Here is a 12,507-nt window from a genome sequence, read left to right as displayed (position 1 = left end):
TGTAAAATACATGTTTAAAACATCATTGAACACCATATGAATCTGTACTGACCTAAATCAGACCTGCAAGAATTTCTCTACAAGATTTTAAAGACTATACAGGTTTAGAAGTTATTCTCAGTGATACAAGTTTACAGGTCAGCTATAAAAAAAAATTCTTGCCAGCAAAATCACACCACCACCTACAGACGAGTCCATGTCCTTGTGTCTTGCCTAACAAGTTGCTGAGCGCATTAGACACCAGTTTTTATTCTAATGGTTTAACCAATTTAATGGAAACAAGGCAGAAATCTGAACAATACGTGGGGTCTTATACCTCAACAATTCTCTATACATTTTAATTATATAACTGTGTTTGTTTACTTTGTCTCACACACATTGCAGGAAAATCCCGAGCTCCCGATCTCGCTTGTGATGGCAGCTGTAAACTCGTTCCATCACCAGGCCGTCTTAATTCTTTATTTTCAAGTCAATTAGAAGAATAATCTCAGTTCTTTAGATCATAAGAAGCCACAAAGCAGCGTAAAACTCCTCAGTCGTGAAGACTTTGAAGTTACGGCTTTACTCGGGTGTATTAAAAAGCAGACACTGAGGACTTATTCCACTGATGCATTAAATGTTTGAAAGGTTAAATTTGAACCTTTAAGCATAAAACAGAAAAAAATGCTGTTATAGTTTCCATAGTAACCGCACTCTGAAATGAGGCATTACTATGGAAATAACGCCTTAACGGGCACATTAATATAAATATCAGACGTTTTTAAGGAAGGCTGGACTGAAAAAAAAAAATTGTCTTTAAGCACTTGAGGAGATTTAACTCATTAAACAGCTGGAATATAAAACTGGCCTGTTCAAAGAAATTAAGACCGAGGAAACTAAAGTCAAAATAGAGTTTGTTTAGATTTTATAAACTTTATTTTTATATCAAAAACTTAACATCAGAAGGCAGGATGCGCACACGTTACACCCAACTTCCTGTTTAACATGTGACTCAATTTCACTGGCTGTGTACACCTACTCTGGACAACGATGATGAAGCGTAATCTAATCTCATATCACGGGAAATAACCGGAGACACTGCTCAAACAGTTGAAACCCAGATTTATTTGTCAAATGAAGGAGTAAAATCATTAAGAGACAACATTTCTACCATCACCACAGCACTAATCCACTGAACAGCCCGCACTAAAACGGTAAAACTATGTAAGGATCAGTAAAACACAAGCCAAAGGGGGAATATTTATTAGTAATGACACAATCACAGGCAAGCCAACAGAAGATGCTAATTCAACCAGCTAGTAAAGAGGAGAGAGAAGGAGGGAGAGAGAGAAAGAAAGAAAGCACCATTACCTACAAATACACAACAAATCGTATCGAGATGCATACTAAGGAGAAGAAGAAGAAAAAAATATAATAAAGGCAGCATTTCCAAAAATTCCTAAGTTTTTTCCCCCCCGAACACATGATCAGATTGGAATTTGGGATTTAATCAAAATCAATCAACGCCTAAACATTTTTCTAAACCTCATTAATGAAAAAAAAAGCGTTCCTCAGCCTGATGCTCGCCGTCACAACGCCACGCCCAACACTAACACAGGAGCTCGGCTTAACCCAAAAATAAACAAAAACATTTTTAATCTTCACTTAAGTGTGAAGGGGAAATAAAATACGTAAACATCAGAGAGAGAGAAACAAAAAACAAAAAACAAAAATAGTCTCAATTGAATAATTTTGAAAGAACTCGCAGGTCCACCGACGGCCGTCTGGCTTTGAATGGAAGTCCCTCGTTAAAGCCTTGTGCACCGCCCCGGTGTACACCAGCCTCATTAACCTGCCCCCCCCAAAAAAAAACCTCGCCCTCGATCAAGCCATACAAAAACAGAGGCCAGAGGATGGTGGGAGGAGCGCCCGACTGCACACTCCCGTCTCCCGGGTGAAGTCCAGAGGCGTGTCGTGACGCTCAACAAGCCTCCTGCTTGAAAACACACGCTTTCGTTACCGATAGCTGACGGACGTGGCGTTATTATCTCAGATGAAGCTGGGGGGGGGGGGTTTTCAGAGGAAGGGGGGGGTCGTTAAAGCCGGAGAGAGCCTCATCCTCATCACACACACACCCCCCCTCCCCTGTCCTCAGGATCACCCCCACACACACATTTTTTGCACGTTTTCGGGGAGACGGATGCAGACCGTGTGGTTGGTGTTATAGCTGGATCTGCTGCTGTGCTACGGGAGGGGAGGGAGGTCCCGTGTGGGCGCACGGGAGGGCCTCGACGCCCCCCCCGCCACAAACCCCCCCCGTTTATTTGCCCGCATGCAGCTCTGTGGCTCCGAAGCCCCAGACCCGGTGGATTCTGGTGGATTTGTAACCCCTCGCTGGAACCGAAGTGAACCGACGCGGAGATCAGAGTTCACACCCATGCCGTCCAGCCTTCGTACAGCTGCGCCAGATTGTCCAGGTTCGTGGCTTCCTTGATGACGTAATCCACCTGCACATATACCAAACACGCAGAGTTACATCAGGTCACACTGACAATATGAGCATTATACAAACATGAAGGAGGGGTCAGTGCCTGCTCGGTGACGCTCATTCTCCGGTTGGGGTCGACGTCGCGCCCCTCTAGCTTCGCCTTCACCCTCTTCCACACACTCACAGCGTACGAGTTCCTCTCTTGTACAGCTGAGGGGGGGGGGGGAAACATTAAGAAAAACAGGTGAATTAAAAATTTTATTTATACCTGAGCAACTTTCAGGAATTTCCTTAAAAGCACACAAGAGGACAGACGCGCACCTCTGCCGGTTTTCGGGTCCCTGACGGTGCGCTTGGGGCTCGGAGCCAGGCTTTTGTTGGTAATGATCAGGGTGCTGGGCGGGGTGTCCGCCGGGGTCCCCAGGTTGCGAGGGAGGGCTTTACGGGCGTTCTGAGACATGCTGTCAGGCTGCGTCTTCACGCCACTGCATCGCACAGCTGTGTACATGCACATAGACACGCATGTTAAAATAGTTGCTACGCTAATGCAGAGGATCTAATAACGTCTACAAAGAGACACACAACCAGGGGCGGGGCGCGTACCGGCGGCGAAGCTCGTCTGCACGGTCGAGGTGGGGCTCGCACACTCACTTCCTCTGTCTGTGACCAGGGGAGACGCGAATCCCACCAGGCCGTTATACACACTGCAGAGAAAAAACACACACACACACACACACACACACACACACACACACACACACACACACACACACACTTAAGAAGCTGAAGGATTTCCTTGTTGAAGCACGAGAAAGTGTTACGGAATATAATAAGGATGAGCAGGACAGAAAGACAGAGATTAAACTTAAAAAAAAAAATTAAAATTAAATCAGAGAAAGAAGATAGCGCCGCCCCCTCCTGTAGTGCACCTATCGAGTGTCCCTATGTACTGTGGGAGTAATGAACGTGTACCTATTTGATAACTAATGGAGTAGGATTCGGTGTTTTAACTGTATTTTGTTGTTTTTGTTTGGTTTATGTTGTTGGCGTCTCTGGAAGCTTCTTCACCAAAATAAATTCCTTGTACGTGCCAATAGCGCGCACACACACACCTCTGGCTCTGTGCTTTGAGCTCCTTGAGCGTGGAGGGAATCTCCTGCAGGAGCTCCACCTGCTCTTCGCTGCGCGGCTGTCCCGTCGCCTGCACCACCGTGAACAACACGATCTGCACGTTATCCTGCCACGCCTTGTACTCGCACAGGAACTGACGCACGCTGCCCTCATACATCACTTCCTCTCCATCTGCTAGAGCACTCTCCTCGTCCTGAACACACACACACACACACACACACACACACACACACACACAGAGCAGGCCTTAGATGGAGATCATTTTCCATAAGTTTATGGACTACATATGCGCGCACACACCCCCACACACACCTTGGCCATGGCACGCAGCAGGTGCTTGACGTCGGCCAGCAGGCGGTTGTGATTGGACAGGGTGCCTTTAATGGTGTCCACCAACAGCTGCAGCGTTTCAGTGACATTGTCCAGCTGCTGCTCGCGCTCCTCCTGCCCCGCCCTCTGACTCGCCATCTCTTGAGACAGGTGCTTCTGAGCGCACGCCAACCACTCGGGGGCGCCGATCGACAGCTCCATTACAGGACTCTACAGAAATACGCGTGAGCAACAGTGATTAAAAACACACACACACACACACTGTTTAACACTGAGTGTATATCCGAGACACCCACCAGTCTGTGGAGTAGCTGCAGCTCCAGAGGGGAGACGGAGGTGCTGAACTGGGCGGCGTATGAGCAGGTGGCCTGGCAGCGCTTCACCAGGTCGAACAGAGCCGCGTCCATGCTCAGGGCCTCGGGCGTGCGGGTGCGAAGACTTTCGAAGTTGAGCACCGTGCCGCACAGGAAGGTGACCTGGGTGGCGCGCTGACTCTCCTTCACCACCAGAGCGCGCCGCTCCGAGATGGTGCTCTCAAAGTCCTGCAGCACGGGCGCCAGAGCAGGGTTCGCCCCGCCCGCCCACTTCAGTCTCTGCTCGATGCTGCCCTCTAGTGACGCCAGTTTCTCCTACAGGAACGAGAACAGTGAATTACTCTAGTTTAACAGATTAAAACACACAGAGGAGGAGACGACGTCTGACCTGAACACTGGCGATGGCCGCGTCGTCCTGGCTGAGCTTGTAGAGCTTCTTCTTCATGTTGCTGAGGATGATTGAGCGGGGCGGAGGGCTGACCGTCAGGGGCTGAGAGCGAGTCCCCAGGACGTCCTCGTGCTGCCACTGAAACAGGAAGTTTAAAGCGCAGAGCAGAAACGTAAAAAAACAAACAAATAAATAAATCACTAGTTTTAACTAGAAGAATACTTCGGAGGAAAAAAAAATTTAAACAAGCTATAAAAGGTAGGAAGGTTACCTGAAACATGGCGATGTGCAGCTGCGCCCTCTGCAGGCTGACCTTGCAGGCGTCGATGCTGAGCTCCAGACGGCGCACCAGGTCAAGCTTCTTCCACGCCGTGTCGTACGAGCTGGCGAGCACCGTGGCCCTGTTCAGCAGCAGCTGTGAGATCCGTCCCGCCTGGACACCCTGCTCCACCGCCTTCTTACACAGGTCGTCCAGAGACACCTTCCCCTCGGCCCCAAAGTCTTTGGCCTCCACCTGGGCGATGAGGTCGGTGCCCAGAGCGCTGAGGGCGCTGCAGAGAGCCAGGCCCAGGGCCTGGGTGGGCAGGCCCATCAGCATCTGCCTCACGAAGTCCGCCGTGAACGCCTTGATAGGGCGCGTCATCTGGTCCTCGCTCACCACCGTGGAGCCGCGGTACAGGGGCTTCGCCAGCGACACGGGGCCGTTAGACGGCGGGGGTTCGACGTCTGCGGGAGAAGGACAGGTACCCGAGAGCGTCTGAGAGAACGAGGCGCACAGCCGGAAGAAGTCGCGGATGGTCTGGAGTCTCTTGAGGAAGAAGATCTCCTCCAGAACCTGACGTGTCTGCGTGCTGTCGAAGAAGTGCGCCTGCGTGGCCCGAGCCTCCCAAATCACGTCCACCTTCCTCCAGGCAGGAGGAACGTCCATGGAGTTCAACTGCAGGAAGGACAAACACACAGCCGGGTCAGCGGTCACGCCCTTCACTACACCAACAGGATGACGAGAGGGGGAGAGAGAGAGGGTCACCTTATCGATCAGGAGCCCGAAGGCGCTCTCCAGCTGAGCGAACATGCCATCGAAGGCCACCAGCAGCATCTGTCCCGCACTCATCTTAGGCGTGTCCTGTATGGAGCCCTCCATGTTCCGAGGCTGGATCAGCTCAGAGTACTGGACACGCAGAACCCTGAAGGATTAAAGGGTTACGACAATTAAAAATACTTTTACCAGGAAGTGGGCGGAGTTAAAACAATTCTCTAATGGTGATAAGCTTCAGATAGCACTGTGGACAAAACGTAAATGGCAAAAAAAAAAAAACATTTTTTAAAAAATACTCGAACGTGACCAAACGACCATGTTCCAAGTGCACTGTCTTGCCTTAAGCGCTCTTTCCTACATGTTGCCCCTGCCCCATCGCCCCGCCCATCTACCGTGTGACCATTTACGTCCTGGCTTACTGTAATCTGTAATATAATATATGAACAACTCACGCTCAGTTTTAGAAATAGAAATCTCCAGTCACCTCCCGATAAAACATCATGATACCTTGGTGCAGATTCGACTAATATTACGATTTTATAAATATCCGACTCCACCAGCCAAATCCGGTCAGTGGCTGATCGACCCGTGCGCGTCTATTATAAATCTAATAAAAATATGATTTTGGAGTCAGTGTGGCGATACGTGAATGAGCAGACAAGAGAATCTAGATTCGTAACTGAATCGACCCTCAGAATGGTGAACACTTTAAGCCCCGCCTTCACCTGGTGACCTCGAGGTAGTGTGCGTCTGCGTCCTCGTCCAGCCCCATGGCGGTGTTGCGGAGGTGAGCCTGTAGCGCCTCCCCCAGGCCCTGCAGGGACACGCCGTCTGCACACTGCTCTATGAGCGAGTCGAGTTCAGACAGCATGCTCTCCAGCGTGCTCTCGCCCTTCAGCATGCAGCGCAGAGCCTCGGGGAAGATGATCTGACGGAAGTTGGTGTTCAGCTCCTGCAAACAAACTAAGTTGATTAGTTTCCTCTGACTGTAGTGCAGCTCCAGACCACAGGTATTTCAGTCACACACACCCACCTGTAGGCAGGTGTACACCCCGTTGGCCAGGTAGACGGCCTGAGACGTGTCCTCGGGGCTGAGCACGTCCAGGTCATGTGACTGGAGCTGGCACTCTTTCAGCAGCTGCACCAGACACGTGATGTTCCCGCTCATGCTGCAGAGCTCCTCCAGGAACCAGGCTCCGTCCCGGGACGTCAGCTCCACGAGCTGCTCCCCCGCGCTCGCCGCCGCGCCCTCCATCACTAGGTTACGCCTGCAAAGTGAAAATAAAGAGGGAATAAACACAGGGTGACCATCTGGGACGCGCGTCTTGGTTCGTACAGAGGACAGGAGCTGTGTAGAGCGGAGGAGACCTGGTCAGGGCGCAGAGGGCGGAGATGATGATCCCGGCCAGGCTGAAGGAGGCGAGCTCGGCGTCCTCGTGCAGGAAGACCTTGATGCAGCGCTCGATCTCCTGCAGCTGCTCCTCACACACGGGCACGCTCGCGCCCTCCGCCTTCAGCCTCTCCACCTGGCGCAGGAGCCGCGTGTTCGTCTCCGCCGCGTGGTGCTGCAGCGCCATCTCCACGCTCGACAGGAACTGACACGTGGACGCCGGGGACTGGGGGGCGAACTGCATCTCGTAACTGGACGCAAGCGGAACAAGGTGGTCACTTGTTTGCAAATAATTGTGCATTCTGATTTTAATTAAAATAACCTAAATTTATCATCAAAGCTAAATTTTTTTTTTCCTCCATTAAATACAAACAAAACGTACACATACCCTCCCGCAACATTTATGAGATTTCCCTTTTTTTTTTTATGTTAAATAAACGTTTCTTTCATAAAATATAATTTTTGGCAACAAACCTTCCCGTATTTTTATTTACTTTTCACTGAAACAGAACTGCTCCGCTTGCACTTTGCTTCCCATCCCACCCGCCACAAACCCTGGCGTGTATCAGAAGGACTGCAGTCCGCTTTATTTTTAGCTCTGTGGTTCACGTTTATCAGCGGGGGGCGTCGGTCCGACCCGAGCTGTATTAGAGAGACTCACTGGTGATAGACGGCCTGGCAGTGATCCACCGTCATGTCACACACCAGCTCCTCCATCCACTGCTTCCAGGTGTAGACGCGGTGGCGGTGTAGGACGGCGCGCGGGTACAGCAGGGCGACGGTGGCGTAGCTGTGCAGGTGCTCAAGGCAGGCGCGCAGTATGGAGCGGCGCTGCTGCAGCAGGGCGCTCACCTCCGCCTCCAGGGCCTCGCACTGGCTGATCAGGTGAGCCTGACCCGCGTTCTGCAGAAAGGCTGTAGCGGGGACGTAGCTGGGCGGACCTGCACCACGGGAAAGGAATAAATACATATAGAAAATCCAAGCATCAAAAATAATACGTTATAAATTGTACAGATATCCTGACTCGACCCAAACGAGAGGAACCACAGGGCGCAGTACCGAGGTCTATGGGGCTGCTGATCTCCTGCAGGAGGCTGGCGAGCTGTGTGGCCTCCAGACTCCCGAACGCCGCCTGGTACTGAGAGATCCACTGGTCCAGGTCCGACAGCTTGCTCTGGATGGCGTCCTGTACGGTCCTCTGTCTCGACTGCAGCTGCGTGTGCTCCGAGTATCTAACACACCAGACGAGATGAGAGTGTTAACGCTGCATTCACAAACCTGTGGCTTTTCTACTTCCAACCTGAAGATGATTTATTTCCCACAACAGCACGTCTCTAAAGTATTCACTAGACTTAATCTACATATTTAGCGAATCTCAGAATACCATCAGTTAATACAGAAACACGCATAGTCTTAAACTTGTGCTAGTACTACAATGACCACAGGTAGTCCCCGACTTACAAACATTTTACTTACAAATTTCCGCTGATACAAACGGACCGCAGCTCTACAAACATTCGTAAATGCAAACATATCGCACAAGAACGGTATTGTACAAAAAATAGACACTGCAGTGCACCAGATACCAATATTTACAAATATAAACAATATCTTCAGTGTCTCTGTAATTGTATAAAATGAGTCGGCCTCACCGGTTTTAGTAATTCAGTCCGAGAGCAGGAGGATAGAAATCCCATAAAACTTTTTGGAAAATCCTCAACAAAACAAGGTCAAGGTCCAAAACAGCTCCGAGACTAAACAGCGTCTATTCAAGCGCGCGGTAAACACCATGTGGCGTTGTCTTCCACCATGTGGAGCTGTCCCGGAGTCACGCGAGAATAGAATGTGGAACCAAACCTGCATGTTTTTTTTTTATGCTTTACATGTGTTTTAAAGATGTACAACACTTACTTTGTTAAACTTATGGACAAAAATCGGAATTTACAAACGTGTTCCGGGAACAGAACTTGTTCGCAAGTCGGGGACTTGCTGTATATCGTCACCTTTAAACCGGTCCGACCCACGTGCAGCCGGTGGTACTGACCTGTGCTCCAGTGTGTGGACGGGGTGGTCCACTCTGCTCTCCGCTCCCTCCAGGAACTCCATCTCCTCCAGCAGCTTGCCCTGCACCTTGTCCACCTGAGCGAGCTGCTCCTGCAGACTCAGGTACTCCTCCACAGCCATCTCCACCTGCGGCAGAACCGCCTGCATCTCGTCACGGTTCTTAAACCAGTTCACCTAAACAAATAAATAAATAAATATGGAGAAGATTTAAAGCAGAACGGCCAAGAACCCTCTACTAAAAGAACACTGAAGAACACTTCACTCTAGACGCATTAAGGTCAGACAGACGTAGACATCACACAGATCCACCAGACCTTGATCTCGGCTACGCGAGAGGAGAACAGGCTGCGCGTGATGTCCCTCTCCATCTCCCTCTTGCTCTGCTTGTTCTCGGCCTGCTGCCCCCCTCCTCCGTACACCGCCCCGGCGAAGCCCACCTCACCGCCCGCCGTCCAGTCCACCAGGGGGTCGTACACGAACGCCTCCAGCAGGGTCAGGAGGGTCTCTCTGCCCCGACGCATCATCTGGACCACCTGAGGTAGACAGAGAGGAAATGTCAGGCATTAATTATAAGGAGAACTGCGTCTCGGGGAACTTGGGGAACTAGCGAGACAGGTCGACCGCTCACCTGCTCACAGGAGAGTCTGAAGATCCCTTCCACTCCTGTGACTCCTAACGCCGTCTCGATGTTGTGCGTCATGCGGAAAGGCACCTTCTCTGGAACCCTCAGACTTTTCCCTGTTAAACACAGAGTGTCCATTAGGTGTCTAGGCAGGAACACGAGCAGAAGTCAGAGGATAGAGGAGAGAGAGAAAGAGAGAGAGAGAGAGAGAGAGAGAGAGAGAGAGAGACACACTCACCTTTCTCGAAGCAGACGTTGTAGTCGATGTGCACCACCTCGCCAGTCGTCATGTCGATCAGCACGTTGTCCAGGTGACGGTCTCCTAAACCGATGATGTAACCCACCATCGACATCACAGCAGTGGACCGGGCATACGACTGAGGGGCACAGAGGGCACAGGAACGTCAATGAGTAGAATTCAAAAGTGAGAAATTAAATATGAAAGAATGAGATCGTCAAGGAGAAAGAAAGGTTTTCCTAGAGGTCGCGACCCTGAAGGTCCAGGAAGTAAAAGACAAGGCGCTGCGCTCACCTGTGTGACCCTCCACCACTCACTGGGCGTGGTACACGAGCACCACAGCTCTTTGGCCAGCAGGTTAGGGGGAGTGGTCTCCATCAGCTCCCGCAGAACATCCCTCATGACGCTGAGCGGCCAATCGCGGCGCGACACGTCCAGGCTGAGACCCACCACCTTCAGAGCCGGACCGATCTTACTGTAGTAGAGCTCACTGGGGCGTGGCACCATGGGCAGGTTCTGGGGCTGCTGGAACGAGTCCTGGGCCTGAGGTTAGAAAATAAAAAAAATTATATATACACACACACACACACACACACACACACACGTGTGTGAGAACAGACAAGCTTACTTCAAATAAGAAATACAACACTTGCTAAAAGAAAAAAAATTATCTAATGTTTTACAATAATGCTAAGCAGTTTTCAGTCATTTTATAAATCACATGCAGGTCTCCCTGACCTATAGTAACCTTACATTTTTTGCTACATTCTTGCTAGTAAACTTAAGGCACACAGATGGTTTAAGAAAACATATAGTTATGTAATAATTGACTAAATGATTAACTTAATGGTGGTCCTGCATCAGCTTTTTTTAATCTATGCATTACAGAATTTCCTGGAAATTGTTCTTTATCATTAATTCAATAATCTTATTTTGGTCATAGTTGCTCTGTGATAAAGACTTTAATATAAACATGGAATAGGTGGTACAGGAGCGAGTGTTACTGACCTTCTGAGCCTGAAGCACGGCCTCGCGCTGCTGCCAGCGTTTATAAAGACCGAACAGGGGCGTGGCCCCGTCCACCCATTGGATGAGACCCGAGCGAGTGCCGAGGGGCGTGACCGAGTAGTGACGGGCGTGGAAGCGTGGACTCTCCTGCTGGTTTACTTTAGTGAACATCGTGTTAACTATAGACAAGAACTGCATGATCCGCTCATCTAAATGTAAATCCTCCAGACCTGAGGGAGAGACGGAACATGAATAATAAATTAACACCACTTATGATTTTTCTACATATTCTCTTTTTTAGCTCAAACGTTGTCTCTGTCTCTTGTATCTGATGTTCACACATGTATCAAATAAATATTAATGTCCCATAAGAACCCCTCTCCTGACCTTTGAAGAGGTACGGGTAGTTTTTGCCGTCCGAGCCGAGGAAGTAAAGTTTTTTGGGCTTGGTCTTGGTGGGCAGGATGGTGATGGTGCTGCCCACGTTGTGGATGGTGATGGTGTCGGTGGCGGACACCTCGCCTGGGAGAGCCATCTCGGTGTGAGACATGGAGGCTAGGCGAGGGCTGATCTCCTCCAGACGCAGGAGATAACTCGCTCGCTTCTGAGCTCGCTGCTGCAGACTCAACATGATCTGGGACAGGACCAGAAGGAGAAGGCGAAATTTGTTCATTTTTTTCTAGAATTTACATGTAAATCCGAAGATTAAAGAAATAACATGCAAAAAATTAAGAAAACTTAAATGGAGGAGGAGGAAAAAGATGGAGCAACAGGAAATGTGAGGAAAAAAAATCTAACTAGACAGTAGAAAGAACAAAGTTAAACAGAAAAAACTAACCAGAAAAATAAAAAAAGGGTGACGACATAACATACAAGAGCCAATCAGGTTTCACTACGCGAGGGGGTTAAAGTTCTGACCTGTTTGAAGGGAACCCAGCTGTTGGCGGGGTTGGCCGGGTTCTGCGGGTTCCTCAGTCGCTCCAGAGCGTTGTGTAAGGCGTCGCCGTACATCCCCTGGAACCACGTCTCATGAGGCGTCTCTGCGGCGGCGGCAGTGATGCTGCGCACGTGATCCAGAGCGAAGACCACGGGCCGCATCAGGGCGGAGTGTTTCTCCCTCATGATGGCCACCTTCTCCTCCCTGCAACATCAGGAGAACATCAGCACCACTCCGCACACAACGCCATCTACTGGGATAGTCTGCTGATGTGGACTCGTAAAATAAGTGCACATGGAAATTAATTTCTTACCTACAATTACTAGAAATGAGAAAGAAAAAGAAAAAAAACCCTGCAGATTCAGTTATGAACAGCGATTGCTTTGTGTGGTGATTCACTTACTGCCACACCGACTTCACATTTTGATTAGATTTTAAAAAAAATTACCAAATCTTTCCGTATATAATGGAGAAGTGGTCGATCAGTGTAACTGGGCGTGGCTGGTGATCAGACTCAGATATTAAACCATTCTGTACTGAGCACAGACGCTTCTGAGTGACGCAACACAAACACATTATGAA

The 12,507-nt window shown here is 49.7% G+C and overlaps 1 protein-coding gene across 5 annotated transcripts in view; it reads right to left on the bottom strand.

Moving 5' to 3' along the window:
- Positions 1-1,084: 1,084 nt before the first annotated feature.
- The window catches only part of smg1 (SMG1 nonsense mediated mRNA decay associated PI3K related kinase), a 33,724-nt gene continuing 22,301 nt past the window's right edge, over positions 1,085-12,507 (bottom strand). For all 5 annotated transcript variants that reach the window (XM_053515201.1, XM_053515202.1, XM_053515203.1 and 2 more), the window contains exons 39-61: positions 11,907-12,129; positions 11,376-11,622; positions 10,989-11,218; positions 10,275-10,523; positions 9,981-10,119; positions 9,749-9,858; positions 9,435-9,653; positions 9,101-9,294; positions 8,116-8,288; positions 7,718-7,997; positions 7,035-7,307; positions 6,700-6,934; positions 6,392-6,618; positions 5,658-5,814; positions 4,902-5,567; positions 4,631-4,768; positions 4,225-4,557; positions 3,911-4,138; positions 3,580-3,791; positions 3,071-3,171; positions 2,789-2,965; positions 2,571-2,677; positions 1,085-2,486 (exon numbers count right to left, since the gene is read on the bottom strand). In XM_053515201.1, the coding sequence (XP_053371176.1) occupies positions 2,409-2,486; positions 2,571-2,677; positions 2,789-2,965; positions 3,071-3,171; positions 3,580-3,791; positions 3,911-4,138; positions 4,225-4,557; positions 4,631-4,768; positions 4,902-5,567; positions 5,658-5,814; positions 6,392-6,618; positions 6,700-6,934; positions 7,035-7,307; positions 7,718-7,997; positions 8,116-8,288; positions 9,101-9,294; positions 9,435-9,653; positions 9,749-9,858; positions 9,981-10,119; positions 10,275-10,523; positions 10,989-11,218; positions 11,376-11,622; positions 11,907-12,129 (4,996 nt within the window). In that variant the 3' untranslated portion in view covers positions 1,085-2,408. The remainder of the gene's footprint in view (positions 2,487-2,570; positions 2,678-2,788; positions 2,966-3,070; positions 3,172-3,579; positions 3,792-3,910; positions 4,139-4,224; positions 4,558-4,630; positions 4,769-4,901; positions 5,568-5,657; positions 5,815-6,391; positions 6,619-6,699; positions 6,935-7,034; positions 7,308-7,717; positions 7,998-8,115; positions 8,289-9,100; positions 9,295-9,434; positions 9,654-9,748; positions 9,859-9,980; positions 10,120-10,274; positions 10,524-10,988; positions 11,219-11,375; positions 11,623-11,906; positions 12,130-12,507) is intronic.

This window comes from Clarias gariepinus, chromosome 16 (genome assembly GCF_024256425.1).
Source record: "Clarias gariepinus isolate MV-2021 ecotype Netherlands chromosome 16, CGAR_prim_01v2, whole genome shotgun sequence".
Taxonomy (NCBI): domain Eukaryota; kingdom Metazoa; phylum Chordata; class Actinopteri; order Siluriformes; family Clariidae; genus Clarias; species Clarias gariepinus.
This window is presented reverse-complemented; position numbering and strand designations above follow the sequence as displayed.